The sequence below is a fragment of the Parasteatoda tepidariorum genome, chromosome 4 (genome assembly GCF_982258835.1).
Source record: "Parasteatoda tepidariorum strain Cologne lab strain chromosome 4, Ptep-v5.0, whole genome shotgun sequence".
Classification (NCBI taxonomy): domain Eukaryota; kingdom Metazoa; phylum Arthropoda; class Arachnida; order Araneae; family Theridiidae; genus Parasteatoda; species Parasteatoda tepidariorum.
This window is the reverse complement of record NC_141758.1, coordinates 19022313-19047294: the sequence shown is the minus strand read 5'-3', so window position 1 is coordinate 19047294 and position 24982 is coordinate 19022313. Positions and strand designations below refer to the sequence as shown.

General features: G+C 34.0%; 2 protein-coding genes across 2 annotated transcripts; one reads left to right on the top strand and one right to left on the bottom strand.

Moving 5' to 3' along the window:
• The first annotated feature begins 300 nt into the window (after positions 1–300).
• Positions 301–5430, top strand: LOC147810769 (uncharacterized). Its single transcript, XM_087162076.1, has 3 exons — positions 301–684; positions 805–899; positions 1533–5430. The coding sequence occupies exons 1-3, from the start codon at positions 301–303 to the stop codon at positions 5428–5430; spliced, it is 4377 nt and encodes a 1458-aa protein (XP_087018202.1).
• A 1016-nt stretch (positions 5431–6446) lies between these two features.
• Positions 6447–7763, bottom strand: LOC147810768 (uncharacterized). Its single transcript, XM_087162075.1, has one exon. The coding sequence runs from the start codon at positions 7761–7763 to the stop codon at positions 6447–6449; it is 1317 nt and encodes a 438-aa protein (XP_087018201.1).
• Between the last annotated feature and the right edge of the window lie 17219 nt (positions 7764–24982).

Below are 24982 nucleotides of genomic sequence, written 5' to 3'. Positions count from 1 at the left end.
GCCTGTTTTTAAACGTTATCAATCAATAGACAAGATGCCTCTCACAAACACAGTCAATCCGGTTAGGAACGACATTTCTGGCGCCCCCGGGTGGGCGGCCTTGTCTTAAGGATTGGTAAGAAAGGTAGGCGAAGATTTATTAATTTCCATTTTGAAGATTAAATATTTGACAATTTGAATACTTTTGAAGATTTGAAATATATATATATTTATTTGAATATTTGATACCAGAACGGTAATTTATATGTGCTTAGAATCGATAGTTTTAGAAACTAAGAATTTGATATTAAGATAGTAAAAATGGAAATAATAAAAAGAAATAAAACCGCTCAAAGAGCTTCATTTACTAAGGCCTACAAGAAACTAGAAAATTTATTAATTGGCGATAGTGTGACGTATGACGAAATTGAAACGGATCTTTGTTTATTTAAACAGAAGGTAGACATTTTGGAAATAACACATAATAGTTATTTAGATAGTTTGCAAGATGAAAAAGAATTCGAAACTGAATATAATTCCGTTGAAGAATACAGAGAAAAAGCTTTGAGAATTCAATTAAAAGCTAAACGTTCCTTAGATAATTTGAAAAAGAACTCGTGTGAAAACGAAATTGTTACTTCCGAAAACAACGGCGAATTACCGAACACTAAATCTCCGAAAGCTTTATGTCAACGGCTCCCCGAAGTTGAATTATATAAATTCGGCGGAGATTTGAAAGATTGGTTAACGTTTTGGAACCAATTTAAAAATATTCATGAAAATGTTAATTTAACGAAAGCTGATAAATTTCATTATTTAATTCAGTCGACGAAGCTGAAATCGGAAGCTAGGGAAATTGTGGAATCTTTTCCTGTAACAGATGAAAATTATCCTTTAGCTGTTGAAAGTTTAACCGAAAGGTATGGCCGAAAAGATCTATTGATAGATTTTTATGTTAGAGAACTCCTGAAACTCGTATTAAATAATGCGAATAAGAATAAGAATGATTCTTTAAGCTGTTTATACAATAAACTGTCAACTCAATTGAGAGCATTAAACTCACTAGGAGTTACATCTGAGATGTGTGGTGTAATTTTGTATCCCCTTGTTGAAAGTTCATTACCATTAAATGTGTTACGCTCATTTGAACGCCAAAGAAAAAATTTAGAAAGCGAACAAAAACTATCCAGTCTTGATGCGATAATTTATTTTTTGAAAAACGAAGTACAAGCGGAAGAAAAAATAAAATTGAGTAGAACTGAAATATTTCATCCCCCCTTCGAACGAAGGAACTTGACACCACCGGCGAATCTGAATTTGAGAGATCGGAAATCGTCTGCGGCTGAATTAATTAGTCATAATTCAAACGATGATATCCTTTGTTTATTTTGTTTTAAAAACCACGAGACTCGTTTTTGCAAGAAAGCGTTTTATATGCCTTTAGAAGAAAAACAGTCTGTTATTAGAAGGAAGGGTTTATGTAAAATTTGTTTATTGAAGGGGCACCTGGCTTTTTCTTGTAAATCAAACATTAAATGTTCTATTTGCACAAGAAAACATTTAAAATTTATGTGTTCTGACTTAGAATGTAATCGATCGGATGAAAGAAAACAAGATAATAATGAAAGCGAAGAAAAAGAGACTGGCACCTTACATTCGCGCGTGCATGCAACTAAAGAAGTATTTTTACAGACTCTTGTAGTAATTATTAAGGGAAATAAAGCGCAGCGTAAAGCTAGAATTATTTTAGATACGGGTTCTCAAAAGTCTTATATTATGAAATCTACTGCAGAAGAGTTAGGTTTTGATTTTGAAAGGGAAGAAGAATTTTCGACCTCATTATTTGGGGGAAAGAAAACAGAAATTCAACGGCACAAATGTTATAAAATATATCTCGATAGCCTTGATGGTAAATATAGTTGTAATTTAGATGCATTGGATCAGGAAATAATTTGTAATAATGTTTCTAGCATTAGACAAGGGCCGTGGATTCATGAATTGAGACAAAAAAGGATATTTATAACTGATTGTGGGAATTCAGGACCTATTGAAGTTCTTTTAGGGGCTGATGTTGTTGGTAAACTATTTACGGGTAAACAAGAACAATTAAAATCTGGATTAGTCGCCATCGACACTAAATTAGGATGGACATTAATAGGGAAGGTTCCTCAGTTTGAAAACCATGATAATTTAAATATGACGGTTGTAAATATGCTTTCTCAAGAATTACCTGTTTCATTTTTATGGGATTTAGAATTACTTGGTATTAGAGACTCTGTGGAACAAAACACTAGAGAAGATACACAGAGGGCAGTTATGATTCATTTTCGAGACACAGTTTATCAAAATTCAGATGGAAGATACGAAGTAAGCTTACCATGGAAAAAGGATCATGCTTTATTACCGAATAATTATGAGTTGTCTCTTAAAAGATTAAAATCTACTAACAAGAAATTAGAAAAAACGGGATATGAAAAGAAATACCAGCAAGTTTTTGATGAATGGATAGAAGAAGAAGTGATTGAGAAAGTTCCACAAGAAGAATTGTCAATTAAAGGTACACATTACCTCCCACATCGCCCAATTATTAAGGAAAAGTCAACGACAACTTCTTTGAAAATCAGACCCGTCTTTGACGCTTCAGCCAAGAATCCGAACTTCCCATCACTAAATGATTGTTTAGAGACTGGAATAAATTTTATTGAGACAATACCATCCATTTTGGCTCGATTTCGATTGTATGAAATTGGTGTTATTTCTGACATTAGAAGAGCATTTCTGCAAATCTCTCTAAATGAAAGAGATAGGAATTATTTACGATTTCTTTTGATTGATGAACAAAATGAACTGAAGACTTACAGACATCGCCGAGTTGTTTTCGGTCTAACCAGTAGTCCTTTCTTATTGATGGCTGTCATTCATCATCATCTGTCCAAACAGACATTCAAGATACAATATTCTGAAGAACAGTTGGAAAAACTCCGCAACAGTTTTTATGTAGACAATTGCGTAACGAGTGTACAAGATTTAACTGAATTAGAAACTTTTATAAAGTCAGCTACAGAAATTATGAAAGAAGGTCAATTTGACCTAAGAAGTTGGGAAAGCAACCAATTATTAGATTGCCCGTCTGCAGCTACTGAAGCGCGAGTCTTAGGCTACGTATGGGATAAAAACTTAGACTCGTTAAAAATTGATTCTGACTCACTGAAGCTGGAAGAATTCGAAAAATTAACTAAGAGAAAAATTTTGTCCCTGATAAGCCGAATCTTTGATCCGATTGTATTTCTTGCTCCAGCTTTAATAAGACCTAAGCTTTTACTTCAAGCAACCTGGAAGACTAAAGATCATTGGGATTCGGAAGTTAATGAAGAAATAAAGAAAAAATTCAATTCATGGTTCAAAGACTTACATTACTTAAATGATATTAAGATCCCAAGATGGTTGAGAGTTACTGCCTTATCTAAACTCAGCTTCCATACATTTGTTGATGCAAGCAAAACAGCTTATTCAGCTTGTATATTCCTAAGAAGTGAATCCCCTGATGGCTCTGTAAATGTCCAGCTACTCCAAGCTAAGTCAAGAATAACTCCACTGAAAAAAATAACAATCCCTCGTCTTGAATTGATGGGAGCAACTATTGGAGCTAGACTGTTCAATTCTATGGACTCTGCTTTAAAACTCGAAAAAGGAAACATTGACACCTACTTTTGGACAGATTCGTCGACTGTGTTAACTTGGATTAAGAGGAAAGAACAGTGGTCAGTGTTCGTGAACAATCGAATATCTGAAATAAATAGACTGACATCACCTGAGAATTGGTATCATGTACCAGGAAGCCAGAACCCGGCCGATCTTCTCTCGAGAGGATGTGGAGCTAAACAACTTCTGAAGTCCAAGTGGTGGCTAGGGCTTGCCTGGCTGAAGAATTCTAAGGATGATTGGCCGATGACAGTAGCTAATGTTAATGAAGAGGAAGTTGAAAAGGAAAAACGAAAGACTGTTGTTTCGGCTATCAATGTAGACTCGGAATCCATTGCAACTACTTTAGCATCCAGAATTTCGAAGTTTTCTAAGATAATCAGAGTTGTAGCATGGTTGTTACGCTTCCAACCAAAAGCTAAAGATTTGAGAAAGAATGTTGATTTAACGCAAGAAGAAATAAGAAATGCACAAAAGACTCTTCTGCGGTCAGTACAAAAAGAGTGCTTCAATGACGAAGAAGGTAAAAAATCTTTGAAAAACTTTCAAGTGTTTTCAGATCATGAGGAGATACTTCGATTAAAGTCTAGACTTTTGAATGAAGATGAAACCCCTGAATTCATTGCGCCTTTGATTCTTCCGTCAAAGCATCTTGTTGTCACCCGACTTATTGAACAAGAACACCTGTTGAATAAACATGCAGGAACGTCCATTCTTCTAACAATCCTGAGAGAGAGATTTTGGATTATAAAAGGTAGAAGAACTGTTCGCTCCGTTATTGGAGGATGTGTCACCTGCAAGAGACAAAAGGTTAAAAATCTTGAAGTACCATTTCCACCTCTGCCTCCTGATCGAACTAGATTATCGGCTGTATTCGAAGTGTCCGGTGTCGATCTGGCCGGACCTTTGATGACCAAGACTAATGAGAAGGTTTGGATCGTCCTTTTCTCCTGTGCTGTATATGGAACTGTTCACTTAGAGCTGATACCTTCTCTTAGCACAAACGCTTTTGTTCAAGCATTACGGCGTTTTATTGCTAGAAGAGGTAGAGTAGCTACTCTATACTCAGACAATGGTACCAATTTCACTGGCCTCAACGCCTCTTTGAAGCGCCTTGATTGGAACAAAATCATGAAAGAATTTGAAGTTTCCCAAATCCAATGGAAATTCAATCCACCATCCGCCCCATGGTGGGGAGGATTCTGGGAAAGATTAATCGGAATTCTCAAAGATCTCTTAAGAAAAAACTTAGGACGGTCATCTCTGACTCATGAAGAACTCTCAACTCTGGTTGGTTGGTGTGAGTCGATCATGAACAATAGACCTTTGACTTATGTGTCTGAAGAACCAGATTTGAGAGCTTTAACACCATCTTCATTCCTTCAAGACCTCCCTACTAACGACGTAGCCGACTTAGACAAAATTGACAAAACTAATTTAGACAAGAGATACAGATATGTTCAAAGATTGAGAGAAAGACTAAAAGAAAGATTCAGGATCGAATATTTAGGTTTCTTGCGTTCATCTGTTTCCAAGAGACTTGACCAAATAAATATTGGAGACATCGTCCTGATTGGCAGAGAAGACAGAAAACGAATTTTCTGGTCGTTAGGAAAAGTTATTGAGCTGTTCCCTGGAAGAGATGGACGAGTAAGACTAGTCAAATTGAAAACGGACAAAGGGACTTTACTAAGACCTATTCAAAGACTATATCCTTTAGAGGTAACTGAAGATGCCAGTGAACATTAAATAACTATGAACATTTTTGAACGTTAAATACAGATTTGTATCTTTTAAAATTCTTTAAATTTTATAACATAACAATTGTATGTCTGCCATAATTTTAGTATTTTTTTTGTAATTTATTGTGTTGAGTTTTCTCCTACATAAAACTCAAGTGGGGAGAATGTTGCGGCAAACACTAACTCCAATTAGTTGGCGCCACCAAAAGTATTCAGAATATGTAGGTTACTCTGAGTATGGCAAGAGAAAAAAGAGAGAACTGAAAATATCGTTGAATTGGCTTTTTTGAAATATCTTTGGAACGCTGTGTTTTGTTTTGTTTTTTGTTGTTTTTTATTTAAAATAAATGTTTTGTTTTGCCTGTTTTTAAACGTTATCAATCAATAGACAAGATGCCTCTCACAAACACAGTCAATCCGGTTAGGAACGACAGTGACGTTCCCTTGATTCGGCTTAGTTTATTCTTATCTCGCCCCGCCCTATTTTAGGGCATACGAGAGTTGATAAATACACAAATGATACCTTAAAAATACATAAATCTCTAAAAGTTACATCAACAGTGAATATAAAAATCTGAATATCTAAAATAATGTTCAGTACAATTCTATAAAACAAGTTAAAGCCAAATAAAATAATAAAGTAGTAAAAAGGTTAAAAAAAAAAATAAAAAAACAACACAAAATCACCCGAAAACCTATAAATGTTAAAACTTTGCAGGAACATGCAAAACAGTGATAAAATATAGAAGTTAAAATTCGATAAAGAGGTTAAAAGGCAGAACAAGTTAAGAATCAAAACAATCAGTTAAAAGTTGATAAAAGCAATGCTTGTTAAATTAAAAATTTATAAAAACAATACAAGTTAAAACGTAGAGAAGTTTAAAATGAAATTAGATTGATACACAAGACACCAGCAATAGTGTTCGCAGGCTCCGAGCATAGTTAAATGTGGTTCAGCGTGTCCTCCAATGTTACCTTTATAATTTGTTTAACTATGTTTCTACAGACCAATTTAGCAAAGCATTAGTGCAAATTTTGTCCTGCAAAATGGTTTCCACGGAGTGTCTGGAAGTGTGGGCAGTTCAAGATCAAGTGTACGATTGTCTGATTGTCCCCACAGTAGGTACAATTTGGGTTTTTATTGAAAAGTCTATTTTGGTATTCTCCAAACACCCCGTGTCCAGTAAGTAATTGGTTTAGGTAAAAGTTGGCCTGTAGTCGTTTGGTGGAAGGGTCTTTAAAAAAAATATAGGTTTGTCGACCTCTCTCGGAGCTCTGCCATTCTGTTTTCCATCTACTTAGGTTGTTGGACTTGATGATTGTTTTGATCTGGGCCTTGGAACTTGGGACCTCTAAATTGATTTGGCTGAGACTGACGGCTTCCTTGGCTGCCTGATCCGCCTCCTCGTTGCCTAGGATGCCAATGTGCGCCCTGACCCAGTTACATGTGATGTTTGGTCTCCATAGTTGTTTAGTATTTTCTGTCTCTTTGTTATTTGGAGTTGGGTCACTTAGGGCTTGCAACGATGAGAGCGAATCAGTGAAAAGAGTGGCGTCCGGGTAGTCATTTTTAGCCAGCCAATCAAATGCACTTTTAATTGCCATCAGCTCAGCCATAAAAATACTGCAATTGTTGGAGAGTCTAATGTCCGCTTTATTGTAGTCCGCTTTAATGATTATCCCATTTCTCTTGATGATAATTCCAAAACCGGTCTTGTGCTTTATCCTACTTCCATTATCGGTCTCTTCGGGGAACTCTACTCTTGAACCATCCGTGAAAATTTCCAACCCCTCATTAGTGGGGAGTGACCTACCCCAAGGCACCGAAACAAACTTTGAGGGGTGTTGCCTTACTGGTCGTTGTTCCAGTGCAATCGAGTCCAGAGAGTGGCCCAAAACTATTTCCAAGTCAGCCAACCCCCAGCCCCAGGTCAATCTTTTTGTGCTGATATCTTCAAGAATCTTTAAGTGAATAGGTATCACTCCCGCCAGTATCTGGAGGGCCTCCGTACTTGTAGTAGAGTAGGCTTTTGTTATGGTAATCAAGGAGGATCTCTGAATGGATTTAAGCTTGTCATTGATTTTTGTATTATTGCGATACCAGACACTGGCGGCGTAGAGTATAATTCTTTCGGTCGCCCTGAGGTAGATGATTTTTAAGATCGATGGTTTGAGGCCCCAAGTGGCCCTGGCCACCCGTCTGATGAGGTTGTTAAAATTGTTCACTCTCTCTTTGATCTGATTTAGATGGGGTATCCAGGTCAGGCCCGGGTCGAGCACAACACCGAGATATTTTAGCTCCCTGACTTGCTTAATTGTTTGGCTATGATTGACACTCATTTTAATACGTGGGAGTCTGCCGATTCTTTTTTGGTTCTTAGGGAATGTTAGGCAATTAGTTTTTGAATCACTGAAACTCAATCTGTTTGATTCGGCTTAACCGTTGCCAGTTGATGGGGTGAGTAGGTGATAATAAATCACTTGTTTGTTAGCTGGTGGGATTGAAAATTAAATTTTTTTTGGGGGGGGGAGTGGGGGGTTAAGTGGGGGGTGGGGGTGTGAGGGTGAAGTTATGTTAGCGAAGGTTTTTGGTTTGTTCCTAAAAGTAGCAATATTTGGAAAGAAAAAAGTTGTTCTGTTTTGGCGAGAAAACAAGTACCGATTTGCATTAAGTTAAGGATTTTGATCGGTAGGTTTACATTAAGTAAAAGATTTTGATCTGAATTTTTTTTTTTGGGGGGGGGAGTGGGGGGTGAAGTGAGGGGTGGGGTGTTTGAGGGTGAAGTTATGTCAGTGGGGATTTTTGGTTATTCCTATAAAAAGCAATAATTTAAAAAAAAGTTGTTCTGTTTTTGGCGAGAAAACAAGTGCCGGTTTACATTAAGTTAAAGATTTTGATCAGTGGATTTTTTTGGGGGGGGAGCCGGGGGGGAAGTGGGGGTGGGGGTGAGTGGGGGAAGTGGGGGGATGGGAGTGGGGTGGTGGTGGTGGAAGTTTGAGATTTAAGACAATTTAAGTTTTAATGGTCGGTGCTGACAATGTGCGGATGAGCTAAAGATAATTTTAGAAGAGTTGTCCATTTTGAATCTCTATGGATTGTAATTAGTTTGGTGAGATTGATTGAGAGTTATTATTGATATTTAGAAAAGAATAAGAGGGGGTGGATGCTAACAAGGTGCGGAAAAGCCTAACAAAGTTAATTGAAGATTGATCTTATGATAAGATTCTAAAGTTGATTCCTTTTTATTTTAAAACTTATTAATTTTCAAGATTTTGATAAATTGGTGAAGTTTACCTAATTTTAGGCGAATTTTAAGTTTTGAAGGTCGGTGCTACCAAAGTGCGGAGGAGCAATATTTATTTTTTTTTTTTTTTAATAAAGTTGTCTTTGTTTGGATGCCTATGGAGAATGCAATATGATTAATGGAACTATGAATTATTTTTTAATTTTTTATTAGGATAAGAGAAGATAGGGTTGGTGCAAGCTAGGTGCAAAAATGCTATTTGAAGGTTGGTCTTATGAAAAGACTCTTATTTGAGTTGAGAGCTCGCTAATGGAAGATAGAAAGCGACAATGCTAAAGCTGTAGGGAGAAAGTTGAAATGGCGATAGAACTAGTTCCACATACTATTACCATGTCTATTGATTAATGCGGTCATATGGGAAAAGCTATGATGTGTTGAAAATTAAGGTAAGCAACTGGCAATGGTTACGTTAGAAATTATAAAATGGCGAAAAAATTAGTACTAAAAACATAATAATCATAATAGAGCTAATTAAGCATTATACATTAAACACTGGGTGGCCAACGCTATGAAAATAAACAATAGATAAACAATAAGCATACCATTAGATGATTGTTTCATATACTCTAAGAAGATGACTAGGTACAGTGAGGTCCACAGTAGGTTGATGTTCTATAACTTAAGATTGTTTATTGGTTGAAGCGACCAAGAGAAGTTTTTGATTGTTGTTGATAATCGTGTAAATAAGTAAGACACAACAGTACACAAGTATAAAAGATTTTAATAAAAAGTCATGTAATATAATGATAAATGCAAATAGATAAACAATAGAAGATATAAAGAAAGAGTTTCTTAAAAAATATGTTTATACTCTGACTCTGAGAAGAATGATAACACCCATAAGAAGAGAAGCTAAAAAATTTACAATTGGTTCATTGAAAAGAATAATAATTATTGAAAGCTGGGCGTAGCGTGATTGTTAGAGCTTAACTGTTACTGTAATCATTGCTAAGGTTTGTTTACATAAAAATGGCTATAACTTGCATTGAAAAAGAACGCCGAAAATGTGAAAAAGATGTTTATTAGAAAATCAATAATAAAATAAGTAATGGGTTAAAAATTTTGAAACAAGTGGTTATACATTAAGCATGAGTTGGGGCATGACATATAAAAAAGTTAGAGCACACAGTAACAATTAAGTCTAAATAAATATCTCTCAAAGTCAGAGTACAAAATAAAAAATATTTAACATAGCGATGGCCTATACCTAGAAATGACAATAAAATTTAAAGTTGCTGAAAAATAGTAATACGATCGCCGAAAATTAAAACAAAGTATAGTGATATTAAGAGAATCGCTTTTAGCATTGAAATGGACGAGCAATTTTAAGTTTAGATTCATTTATTAATATTTATAAGTGCTGAAAATTAGCGATAGAAAAATTCTGCATAGAGATACATGCTAAGATGGCGATCGTATACATTAAGCCTGAATCAATGGAACGTCAATTTTAAAAATTTAAAACATGAAAAATTGGGCTCCGAAGGCCCGGAAAAGACTCACCGGAGATGCCAAGGACTATTACATGTTGTTTTTGATGGGGTTTGCGAAGAAAGAATGGATAATTATTTGTTTTTTAGGTGAAAAAAATCCCACTGTAAGATGGTAGACAACACCGGTGGGCGTAGCTAGATCTCTGTACGAAGCTTTCTACAGTTAATCTGACGAATAGGGGACTTTATCCCGTGATCCGTCTACCACTGAAGATATTTTAAGTCAGCATTGTCGTCGGTGGAAGCCAGATGCGAAATTCGTATCGACCAGCCAGTAAGTGGGATTCGAACCCGGTTCACCTAACTTTCTTTAGAAAACAATTTTACTAATGCTTACCTAAAAACCTTTACGCATTGGCCGTAAAAATTTTAATTCTATATTTAAAGTGGTAGTAAAATTAATAATAACAAGACTAAAAATTTAAAAAGAGTTATAAACTCAATTAATTTTTTTATTTATTTTCTCTTTAGTTATTCAATCCTACTACTACTAGGACTTACATTTTAAATTACTCGTCCTTGAAGCAAAAAAATTTTTTGCATGCTGTTTCAATAGCGAACTAAAAAAAATATGCTTGATAAAGTGAATAATTTTATCTCTTTCATTAAAATTTTGAATTTTTTACTCACTACTTTCTGCTTTTTTAGTTGTCTTTGCCACCTGTAATAAATGATATCCATTTATAATTCAGACATAAGGGCATTATATTTGTAGAAATGTTAATAAGTGAAGACCACATTAACCGCTAGATCATAATTCCAATCCTACCGCTAAATCCAACTTTTCTGCAAATATTTTGTGATTAAAAAGATATTTACTCTAAAATACTCCTATGAGTTTTTTTTAATTTTGCTGATTCTTTTAAAGCTTCATTCCGATATAAATAAAATGAGTCTGCATTCCACATAAATGTTTGAATTCTTTATGCATAGCGGTGAGCAATATCAGCTTTCTTCAAATTTACCAAATAAAGAATTAATTAAAGGGTTGAAATTTTTATTTTTTGCAATCGTACAAGTACTTGATCTTACCTAATTCGGGTGAAAGGATACAAAACCTGAACTATTAGGATAGAAATTTTAAAATATCTACTAAAGATAAGTGTATATTTTAGTGAAATAATGGGCTAAAATGTAATGATACAATTTTTTTTAAATAAAAAAACAATTGCAATGTGGAACTTTCAGTTATTTTTAAGTAGCGTTCATCTTTTAAATGGTAGCTTTTTAGCTTTGCTTTTTGGCTTGAAAATTTTTCCATAGCAAGAGCAGCCAATAATATGTTTTGATTTGTTTATTAAAAATCCAAAATCGTTATAAAAAAAGGAAATTTAAATTTTTACCTTTATTCTTTCATGGACTATTAATTTCTAGTAACGATAAATTAACCCTTTCGTGCCGACTGTCACAAATACGTGCCCGCATAAAACCGTATCACTCAAGGTAAAAAGATAAAACTGGTAATCAAAGTAATTCTTTAGCAGTTTATTTGTGGGCGGAGTTATAATTTTTTAAATTATTTAACCCTTTTGCACCGGGCGGGACATGTGCTGTCCCAGTCAGGCAAATTTTTGATACTGATTTTTTGTTTGCTGGGACAACATATGTCCCAGTTACTGAACAACCAACATATGTCAGTTACTGAAAAATATATAGGACAGAAAATAACGACCATTTTTTTTCTCCAAACCGATTTTAAGGCCGTCTCATCGTTCTGAGTCCATGAAATTCTAACGTCAATTGTTTCAGATCTATTCAAGCAAGCGACAACTTGCTCCGGACAGCGAATAAGTATTTTCGAGTGGCAGTTTATTAACTTTGATTTTTGTTTTAATAAATTCAATTTATTAGGTTTTAAACCACCACTATTTCTAAATAATTCGAAGGCTCCTTCCTCTGAAAAAAAAAGGGTCGAAATGAGTCAAAAGAAAGTTTACCCTGATAAAAGGTAGAGACAGCTCGCTTATATTAGTGAGTCTTCTGATACTGAAAACACTATAGAGGAGACCGACAATGAAGTCATTTCATCCAATCACAATGATTTGTTTGATGATGAAGTAGAGCTTTGAAACTAGAATCCATTGTCATTTTCAAGGTCCCATCCGACTAACTTTGCACCACGAATGCCACTAGTCTGTTACATCAAGGGTCAAACAAATTTCTCCATTGCCAACGAAGCCACCTTCTTACTTCATTCTTACTTCAAGATTTTTCCCAAAAACTTATTCATTTACATTGCCTCATGTACGAACGAAAGTATAGAAATGGAAAGAAAGAACATTTGGATATGCGAGAAAGGAAGTCAATAAGCAAAGGCCCTCTTCCTCCAAAACTATATCATCATCATCATCAACAACAACAACGAGACTTTTCAATGTTGGAAACCATTTCCCAATTGAATGAAAAACGAGCAGAAGATGTGCATGGTGCGTAAAAATGAATAAAGAGGCACGCTCGAAAATAGTGTGCACCTCTTGCAACGTAGTAGCACTGTGCAAGAACTGTTTCCAACCCTACGACACCCTCAAGAAACCCAGACTTTAGATACTGTTGTTCCTCCACTACTTTGAAATTTTTCAATTTTTTTACCTTTCTTATTTTATAACTGTTAATTTCGAAAAGTGTTTATAAATAAATATGTTAATAAAAATGTTAACGCAAATGTATATGAAAATGTTAATAAAAAAAACGTTGCCTAAAATAATCATCAAAATGTTAAATGTCAATAAAAATGAGTTTTTGACTCTTGAATTCCGGCCGGCACATACCCTGTCCCGGGATTTAGATGCTTTGGGCTTACGGCGGGACATATGCTGTCCCATCAATGAAGCTTGTGAAATAATTGTTATTGATGGTCTGCTGTTATGGGGACGTTTATGTGTCTCCAAGACCTTGAACCTTTTAGGCATAAAAGTTATTTAATCTAATAATCGCTTGGAGAAGAAATAACTGATCCCGTCAATGGGTCGCACTCGGTCTGATTTTTCGCCGTATTGAAAGGGTTAATTCACCATTACTTTGTTGAAAATAAAACTACTTAGTTGTACTTTGAATTAACATTGATTATATATGTGATTAAGCTAACAATATTTAAAGTAAAAGCAAAATAAGTCTGTCAAATTAGCAGCGACTTCATTTAAGTTACCGTTTTTTATTTAATTACAACTTGATTCTGATTTTGCACAAATGCTTTTCTGAATTAACCGTCCCTAAGGGGTCAAAGTATTTTTGGTATTGAAATTGTTTTAAAAATAGTAATTGATGTAAGAAAATAATCATTTAGTTTATGAAAATGCCATTTCTTTGGCGGTAAATATATTTAACCCTTTTGAAGGCCGTGGTAAGTATACTTACCACCACGTTTTACCACTTTTAATTTAGATTTCCATTTTTCAATAACTTCAGCTTTCTTGAAGTGAGTTTGAACAAAATTGGTAACCATTTGTCATTTTTAAAAAACGTATAAAAGTTATAAAATACATAATTCTTTTTGAAGTTTGTAGCATTTAAGGAATTTATTTTATAAATAAAGAAAAATAAAAGTCAGTTAGTTCCTAATAGGTCATGTTAAATATATTTACATTACATGGCATTTTTATAAACTTATGGGGTTTTTTTTATTATCAATTACTGTTCTTCAAACAATTTCAATTCCAAAAATACTTTAATTTACCTTTACTAGAAATAAAGGGTCCATTAAAGGGTTAACACGACCTATTAGGAACTTATTGACTTTTATTTTTCTTTATTTATAAAATTAAGAATAAAAATAAATTTTATAAGCGCTACAAACTTCAAAAGGAATTATGTATTTTATAACTCTTATACGTTTTTTCAAACTAACAAATGGTTGCCAATTTTATTCAAACCCACTTTAAGAAAACTGATGTTAACAAATGGAAACATAAATTAAAAGTAGAATTATATATACTTCCCACGGCCTTCGAAAGGGTTAAACAGCCTTCGTTCATCAAAAGATTTTTCAAAGTCAACTGAAGCAAATGCAATCATTTAGGGGCCTTCCTTTCCAGGCTGTAAAGCCCTCTTAACACTGAGCAAAGCGTAGAGGTAGCGGGTTGGAGTCTCACTGATTCCCTGGATGAATCTTCGTGCTGTCCTTTTCGGCAGTATGCTATCTGTCCTTCGACATGACTATGGTTTATAAGTCTTAAATTGAACCAGGGCCGGATTTACGTATAAGCTAAATAAGCTGTAGCTTGGGGCCCCGAGATGACAAGGGCCCCCAGATCCTACTTTCCCCCCTCTTTTTTTAAAGTTTTATTCGGAGATAGGGCCCTCAGAAGCCCAAAAATGCATTTTTTTTTTCTTTTTTACATTGTCGGACATAATAAATATAAATAAATGACTAAATAAAACAAAAAACTTCGTTGTCACTAGTAGGGAACATATCATCTTTCAAGCAATTTGAACATTAATAAATTATTTATAAATAAACGATTTTCCAGTTTAAAAGTAAAAAAGTTTTTTTTTTGCCCCATCATTCGATCATCAGACTATTTAATATCTGTTTCTAAAGATCAGAATTCCCTTTTATTTTACTTTAAAATTGTACAAATCATATATTTAATGCTTTCATGTGATATGCAGCAGTTTTAAATAGCTCTTTAAAATATCTAAAAAAGGACAGAAATTGTTAGTTCAAAAAAAATAAATTAACTAATAATTTTGAATAAGAATTTAAATAACTACACACGTTTGTTTTACTATCTCATTCTATATAGGTAGCATTATTTAGAGTAGACAGTTGCGTGTGGGTGTGAGGATGACGTAATAAAAGAGGCATACAAAAAAGTAAAAATCCTCAATATTATATTTTTAAACTCCTCGAAAATGTAGTAAAAGAGGTATATAAATTACCTGTCGCAAACAAATTAATATTAAGTAAGAACGAAACAAAAATGATGTCGAAATATGCTGAATCACTAATGAGACCGGGATGAAAGACATCGAAACCTATTTGATTGTAATAGTATAACTAGAAGGTGTTTCTAAAATTCTGAAATCTATCAGGTTTTAATTTTTTTTTTCTGTCACAAACTTTATCAGTAATTAAAAACAATAAATTCGTTAGATTTCAATATTGGTTGTTTTTTCGTTGATTAAATGTTAAAAATTAACAGATATTTGTCTTTTAAAACATTTCATTCTATAATACGATATTTATTCTACAATTGTAATTATCTGAAACTAATTGCTAATTGATATAAAGCTTTAGTGTGTTCCATTGATATGTTGAATGCTCGTTTTGGCTGGATGCCCGGGACTGTTGCTCTTTCACATCCTAGCCACTATACACCATCAAGAGCAGAGCTGATACTTTAAACTCGTATGACATTTATTCTCTCTGATATTTAATAGACCCTTTAATAAATCCTTAAAAATATAAGCCAAAAATTTACATAAATAATGACATTTTTTTTCTTGCACAAAAATTTAACAAATGTACTTAAAATAATTAAAACGAAAGCAAAAATAATGAAGAAATATTTTCAACATAAACATCAATTAAATAATATCAGCTTACGAAATGGTCTTTTTATTTTTACAAACAGTATTAATATAACGGCCCTCACCTGCTCCAGGGACTGCTGGATTGGGTTCAAAATGACAAGGTTGTTAATATTTTGTATTTGATTGCGTTTGCGGGTTTGCGTGGTTCGTATTACGAGCTCATGAAAATAATGTTGATCTAATTTTAGATAAACAACAACAAAAATAATGAATAGCGGATTAATTATTAATTATGCGTTTATTGACAACAGCGCATTGATCTATCTCTAGACGCAATGAATCCAACAAGGAAGTAACTTTTTTCTAATTAATGTAGGTGGCGCTACTATTACTACATTCATACCGGCTTCAACATACCGGGCCACCTTGAAACATAGTTTCAAAATTTGCACATAAATTGACAAAAAACAAAATTAAACTATACACATCTAATAAAAAGATAATTATAAAAAACTAATGCAACATACATGAAATTACAAAATATATATATATCATAAACAGATGTATAGATTCCTTGGTATAAACCGGATAACTATAACACAAAGCAAAAATAAAAGTCTAAAATAAAGTTAATCAGTCAATAGGTAAAACTGACAGTTTGAGAATGGGTCTTTTATAAGTTCCAGTCTCAGTTTTGACACTGACCACTCTTACCTTAGCGTCAGCACTAGGAAAAACTTCTTGTATACGCCCTAATTTCCACTTCAAAGGTGGAATATTGTCCTCTTTAATGAGAACTAAATCGTTAATTTTCAAATTAGGCTGTTCTCTCAACCATTTGGGGCGCTGCTGTAAGCTGGAAATATACTCGTTAACCCATCTTTTCCAAAAATTCTGGAAAATTTTTTGTGTCAACTGCCAACGTTTTAATGGGGATATGTTTTCGTTTAGAAGGTTCTCTTCTGGTATAGAGGAAAGAGCGGTTCCCACAAGGAAATGTCCTGGGGTAAGTGCTGAAAGTTCAGCGGGATCGTCCGACACAGGACACAAAGGACGAGAGTTCAAGCAGGATCCCTTTTTTTTCATATGTCTGTAATTTTTCTTTGTTTTATTCTTCATTTTGAACTTATATATATATATATATATATATATATATATATATATATATATATATATATATATATATATACGCACTACCGGTCAAAAGTTTAGCCTCACTTGTATTTATTTCAAAATTTTCAAAAAAAAATAGTTAAATGTTTCTGACTTAAACATACAATTTATCAAACATAATCATAAACAAACATCTCAAAACTGTGTTTTCTTTTAAAACTGTTCATTAATTTTTTCATTTTGTATCTAATCTGTAGTTGATAACAGAGTGAACGAAAGTGCATGTAAGTACCTATTCTGAAACAAGTGTAATTTATTTAAAAAATTTCATTAATTCTTAGTTTATAAACAATTTACTTTTCAGCTTCTTTTATGGGGTTAATTATAAGCTATGTTCATGTTCATGATAAATTTTAAATATTGATATAATAGCCTTAATTAGCCAGAATAACTGGTATATATTAAAAGCAAAAATTAAATTTTTTATGCAATTTATTAGAGAAATATAGGTCAAATGCAATACCGGCAACAACGCTCACCTCACATCTCCGGTGCATTCTGCAATACTACAGGCATATCTCGAATTTCTCCTGCAGCTACTGCGATTCTTGCAACCTACTCCTCAGCATTGTCAACAGGGGTGTCATAAACCAGTGTTTTCATATGACCCCAGAAAAAAAATCAAGACATGATAGGTCGGGTGACCGAGGAGGCCAACGCACTGGACCGCCACGTCCGATCCACTGTTGTCCAAATGTGACATCTAGGTAGTTACAAACATTTCCGCTGAAGGCTGCATCGTGTTGGAACCACATTGTCTGTTGCGTCGATGCAGAAATCTCCCAAAAGTTGAGGCAATACTTGCTGCAGAAAGATCAAGTAGTTACGTTCGATTAGACGAAACGGTAACAGGTAAGGCCCGATAAGGTGATCTATAACACCGGACCAAACATTGACTGAAAATTGAGTCTGTGCTGCACGATGTCGTATTGCATGCGGGTTCTCCTCAGGCCAGATATGGGCGATTTGCGTGTTGGAAATTCCTTCCCTTGTGATGGATGCCTCATCGGAAAACAAGACTTTAGCAGGGAAAAGGGGATCTGTAGCACACTTTCCTAGGTACCACTGTGCGAAAGCAATATGATGTGCATAATCATCCGGCTGCAGTACCTGGACATGCTGCACGTGAAACGGATGCATGTTGTGATCTCGGAGAATTCTCCAAACGCTTGAACGGGAAACCCTGAGATCGTGCGCCAAACTTCGAGTACTCCTACTTGGCATCTCCTGCACCAGTTGCAACACATTATCTTCGATAGTCGGAGTCCGTGCTGTTCTTATCGGGTTCCTGCCAGCTCTTTCAAATGAATCCGTCTCAGCTGATCTCTGGTGCTGGCGTGCAAAGAAATTATGATTGGGAATACGTCGCGTCGGATATCGTTCCACGTAGATACGCTGTGCGGCAGGCCCACTACAATCTGCGATCCCGTACGCCAAATGTATATGGGCTAACTCTGCGTTCGTATAATCAGCCATCCTACTAATTTCGCGTCCTTGTGCTTAATGACGATTCCCTGCACGAAAGCTTGGAACTTTCGTACAACGCCATCTACCCCTCTTAGAAGTTCTGAAACGCGCAACTGAGACACCCTGTATATATATATATATATATATATATATATATATATATATATATGAAACAAAAAATAACGAAAAGCGGTTCAATTTCTGTGTAACCATTTTTAAAAATTGTTTACTAAAGAAAGTATGTATGCATGAAAATTAATCTAGCAATATCCTAAATTTACTACCACTACGAAAACTTTTCAAGGGCCGCTGAACTCTGAAAAGGCAAAAAAGAAAAGTCATAAAAACAAGAAAAAAAAAGGAAAAATAAGATTCACAACAATTTACTCCAAATTTGGTAGGCGACTAAAAGATAAAATGAAGATGATGAAAAGACGACAAAAATATGATGTCTATTCAAATTTTGCGCTTGACATGCAAGTTCGGCGGTAGAAGCACCACTGCGAACATTTATTTCAGGGTTGCTTTAAATACGGGTTCTACAGTTTGTGAGCGTTATTTTCTGTAAAAGATTGACATAGTGACTTGCTATTTGTCTAGAAACACCTTTTAGAAGATAAAAAAACAACTTTTCAGAATTCACTGACTTTGAACGTGATCGTGTAATACGGCTGCGATAAGGTGAATTATCTTTACGCGATGTTGTGCATAAATACAGGGGAGAAATGTATTCATTGTGCATAATTTTTTATAACTGCAGTTGAACAGCCGACCCAATTTTCGGGTTAAAGACTACTAATGTTTAGAACCCTTGAAACTAATTTTTAAAATTAAAAGAGCTACCACTTGATTAAATAAATTTATCTTTTTATTAATTAAGTTTTATTTCAAGATATTCGCTGTGTTTAATGTTGTGCGTAATGGTTTATGTAGGTATTCACTAATTATAAAAGTAATTGGTGAGTACCAACTTTTACAAATATAAGTTGAATTTAATGATGAAGACCCTTGTTATTTTTTTGTTCGTTTCTGGTGAAAAAAATCAATCATAATGTGAATACTTTGTATAACCGGCGTTCAACAGCCGATTCAATTTTTGGGTTTACGACTACTAATGTTTGACGGTTAGGGAAATGCCCGGCCCAAAAAGTATGTAATATTCTTAAAGGGAATGACGTAACTATATAAATAAAACAAAAAGTTATGTCTTTTCGTTCTTCATCGTTTACGTCAGCTAGAAGGAATTTTAAAATTCCCCTTATATTAGATTACATGGGGAAAAAATAGAGCATAAAATATATAGAGTGTGTGATAAAAGTTCGGAAGCGGTTAAATATCTCGAGAAATGTACATCTCTAAACAAAAAAAGTTGTTTTTTAGATTGCTTTACGGCTGAAAAAAGTACACTTGCAGAAATGGCAACTTGCTCCAGACAGCGGGTACATATTTTTGATTGGTTGTCTTTTAATGGACTATTTTTGACTTATAAAATTCGATTTACAGGATAAATAATTATCGCCAAAAATTCTAAATAATTCAAAGGCTTATTTGATACACCACTTAATTACAGTTAAGCCTCGAACTCGATCATGTAAATATTTTTATTTATATTATTCGGACTTTCAGTAATGTACCTGGATATATTATCAGTTATTAATCGGATTTTGTTTTCTCTTGCAAAGCGGGTATGTCGTATAATAGAATTTCATTAAAGCATTAAATTTTTATAGTTTTGTTTAGCATTTTGAAAAATTGGTTCGAATTTGGAGTAGTTGGCATCTCTGCACTTGAGGTAGAAAATTGGGTTATGTTTTGCACCAAAAAAAAACATCAATAAAACTTAATTTCAACATAGTTACATCTCATAAAATCAACTTCATATATAGCTCAACAATACTTTAAATTGAAATTCGGTGAAATTATTCACACCTCAAATCTACTCTTTTGCCTGAAGTGTAGAAAAGAAAAAACTGTCAACTCAAAACTCACCTATCAAAGCTGGTTGCTTTTGTGCAGATTTCTATCAACCATAAATCAGCTTCCAGTGCTTCGTGCTTTCATTTGGCAGGGTAAACACTTTTTAACTTCATTTTAAAGAATGTATTTTTACTTGGCAAAATACAAAATTTGAGCAAAATTCCTGCGAAATCGAATTTTTCAAAATACGATTTCTCACTAACTATTCGACCGATTTCGCTCAAATTCTGCAATTTAAAATTACATTCTTTAAAATGATGTAACAATTTTGAAATTTTCGTTAGAAAATGTTTTCGACGATATTAAATAAGACATAATATATAAACACTAAAATTTATTATTTGCATGGAATTATCTGTGGCTAAGCGAATTTTCTAATTCCGCGCAAAAAGTTTTTCAATTAACTTAAAAAATGCGAAATACGCAAAAATGTAAAATTGACATTAAGAGGTTCAAACTTTGGCTCTCTCTACTGACCATATTGGGAGCATATTTTTCAGATTGCGGTTACCCCAATATCTTGCGGGTCAGAAATCGAAATCCATCCAATAAAAAGTGTGTTTATTCAGAAAAGGTTCATTTTCCTGTCTGATTTCGTTCTTTAAAATATCGTCTGCATTAACTAATTAGCTTATTTGAGGTCACCCCTTTAAAACATTCAGATTGACTCCTAGAACCTGAGTATCCAATCATTAGATCACATTAGAAAATTACATACATTAACAAAGAAATTTATTTATTAAGTAAATTGAGCCGTGGATTTGCACATGGAAAAGTTTTAAAAATTAGCAAAGAAATTGTTTTAGTAAATAGTTTTAGCAACGGATTTACCCGAAAAGGATTTACACATGGAAAAAATATATAAATTAGCAAAAAATTTTTTGGTAAATAATGTTAGCAACGAAATTGCCCAAAACGGATTTTCACATGGAAAAATTACATAATTTAACAAGAAAATTTTTATAGTAAATAATATTAGACACGGACTTGAACATGGAAAAATTATATAAATTAGCAAAGAAATTTTTTAGTAAATAATTTAAGCCACGGATTTGCCCGAAATAGATTTGTACATGAAAAAAATATGTACATATCCATCTTATATTCGCAAATGATTGTATTCACCAATTATTTTTATAATTAGTAAATACTTAGATAATTAAATTTTCGAATCTATTAATAGCAAATTCAAATGAAAAAATTAAAATTTATAAAAAGACAAATATATTACATAAAGTGGTAGCTATCATCATTTTAAATATTAGTTTCCAAGTTATTTAATTTGTGTGGCTCCAAAACATTCAATCGTTCTCAATCATAGAATATTTAATTCATAGATATTTAGTATGCTTCATATATGTTAAGCAAATCTATGAAGAATGAACAACAAAATAATAACGGTTACAGCAACTATACTTTTTAAATAAATTTATTCCGACATTCAAAACTTGACAGCTGACCTTTAGTTAAGTAAACTTGATATAGAGCAAGTCTAAATTCTAGAGGGTCGGATCGTTTATGGAAGTAAAAAAAAATTACTTTCATAATCTGTATCTAATCGTTGTCATTAAACAATTCTAATTCCTAGAATTGCAGGAGTAATGAATAATTTTTTGTTTGTTTGCATATATATATATATATATATATATATATATATATATATATATATATATATATATATATATATAGAGAGAGAGAGAGAGAGAGAGAGAGAGAGAGAGATGAAGAAAAAATATATTTTTTTAACAAAAGAAGAAAAATTATTCATAATTAATATTTTTATTAAAAAGCATTATAAAATATTGAAAAGGTATAATCTAAACATGACTAACAACTCACAAAATTGCATTGATATATTTTGCTTTGGTTAAATTGATACAATATTAGAAAGCACTTTTTAGCTGATATACTCGTGTGAGCTGATGATGACTTTGTATATTTTCCTTATTTTGTTTATCGGCTTTTTAATTTTCATTTAAATCTTTTTAAAAGTTTGAATCATTGAGAATATTTAATTTATTAATCATTCTTCTTCTTCTTTTAACAAAATATTGTTTTCGTTCATATTTTATCCTATTTTATGGGTTTTATGGACGAACAGCTTCCTTTTTCATCTCTCTTTTCTTTTCTTTAACTATTTTTGTTTCTTTCCGTTTCATATAAATATAGATCTACTTGTTTCACGAATTTCTGCTTCATTACAACTGAGGCAAATAATGCATAACAGCCTCAAGTAGTTGGATGTTCTGTATTGATAGATGCAGATTAGTGTACGAAAATAACCCATTGCGAGTGGGTAACGTTAAAATATAATTTTGTAACTTTCTTCGACTTATTCAAAAGTTTAAAAAGTGGTTGCAAAACTATTTCGTTTCCTCTTTTTTTTAAAGAAATTATACTTTCTAGATTACCGCAAGAACAAATGATTCAGTATATAAGTACTTCAATCGTTCGTTGGACTGAAGTTGTAGCTATAATAACAAGTTTGCTTCAATTGTTATGAAATCGTGCATACCATTTTTTTTAAATTTTAAATATTACCAACTTTAAAATATTTTAAAGCGGTAAATGAAAAGCGCCCTAGCGGTAAATTTCTCGGGTATGGGTCCCTGTTCTCCTTGTGAAAGGATCTCAAGAATCAATGAAGAGAATCTCCGACCATTAATGCAAGCTCCAATTTGTATGATCTGTGAACCATCCTAAGCTCTTCTGATTGGCAGAAGTCAACTAAATGCAGACAGCAGGTCTTCTTGCAAACACTTCTCTATCGTAATGTCGCCTGGAAAAACAGGACCGATTGAAGTTCGGCTACCTATGGCCGCATAAAAGTAATAAGAGAGCAATGTAGCTGTAGCAATCTGTTACGCTTCTCTACAATCAAGAAATACCGATCTTCGTTACCCATTGTGGCTCTTGGGAAGGCTTCTTCTCAACAAGTCTTGAAACTGTTTTCATAAATTACACTCGACGCGGACCGTTAAGCTGAATTCACTACAAATCTGGATTTGAGGGGATAGAGATTTCGTCTTCCGATGAGTTGCACCGAATTTGAATCCCAGCGATGGCTGGTTGATACGAATTGAATTCCGCACTCGGTTCACGTCGATTACAGTGATGACGTTAAATATCCTCAGTGGTAAACGGATCATGTGTTGGAGTCCCCTTACCATTAGGTAATTGGTGGGAGGTTTTCGAGGTTTCCTTCCACATGTAACGCTGGTAGGTTCCATAAAAAAGTCCTAAACGAAGGAAATTTTCTCCCAATACTTGATCCAGGAGCTCCCGTGCCTTCAGGATTTAGTTCAAAATTGATCATGACAATGTTCATGAGAGATAGAAGAAGCAAGAATTGACTTGCGCTCTGAATAATTTATTTACTTGTTGTTACGCATGCATGTGCTTGTGTACTCATTATAACGACGACTTACCAGCACTTGTCAAGTAGAATATCACGGCGATGCCAACCTGTTCCGCTTTGTAGGCGATACCTTTCAGGTAGTACCAATATTTAATGTGGGATCCTTGGATTTCGATTCCTTCCCCCGGCCGAATATTCCCTGTGTAGTAATTGGTGTCGTGACTAATGTATGTTAAATCTGAAGATTCACAAAGTCCTCCATGTTCCCATAAAAAATCATACCTCTGGGGCTACTGATAAAGGATTTTCCTTGTCTTCTGGAATGGTTCAAAACTACAAGGCTACGGAGTTGAACTTTAGTAGCCGTAAACCCAAAAACTGGGTCGGCTGTTCAGTGACAGATATAAAATAATATAAAAAATTTATATTATCTCATTGGATTGAGCGTTCGCTTCCCAATGAGGTGAACCGGGTTTGAATCCCATTCAATTGCTGGTCGATACGAATTTCACATCCTGCTTTCACCTACCACAGTGCTAACGTAAAATATCCTCAGTGGTAAATGGATCATGGGTAAAAGTCCCCTTGTCGTCAAGCTAGCAGTGGGAGGTTATCGTAGTTTTCCTGTCCATCTAACGCAAAGGCGGATTTCTTCCATTAAAACGTCCTCCTCGAAGGCTATTTTTTCCCATTACTTGATCCAGGAGTTCCCCTTTCTATGGAATTGAACATTGGTAATCGTAAGCCCAAAATTTTATCGGCTGTTCAAAGACTGTTGTAGCTCATTCACAGTGAACCGTGGTGCATCAGAAGATAGGGTAATCGCCTTAAAATGAGGTGAACCGGATTTCAATCACCGTGATGACTGATTGATACGAATTCAGAACCCGGCTCGTACTAGCCACAGTGCTGACGTAAAATATTCTCAGTGGTAGACGGATCACGGTTTAGTGTCCCCTAGTCGTCAGACTAACCGTAGATGGTTAGCTTAGTTTTACTCACCATGTAACGCAAATGCGGGTTAGTTCCATCAAAAAGTCCTACACGAAGTCAGATTTCTCTCAACGATTGATCCAAGAGTTCCCTTATCTTCTTAATGGTGTTCAAAATTACAAGGTTAGGAAGTTAAACATTGGTAGTCACAAACCCAAAAAATTGGACCGGCTGTTGAACGCCAATTATTCAAAGTATTCACATTAGGATAGATTTTTTTTTCTCTAGAAACATACAGTAAAAACAACGGTCTTAAGCTTTTAAGTTAACTTATATTTGTAAATGCTGGTACTCACCAATTATTTTAATAATTAGCAAATA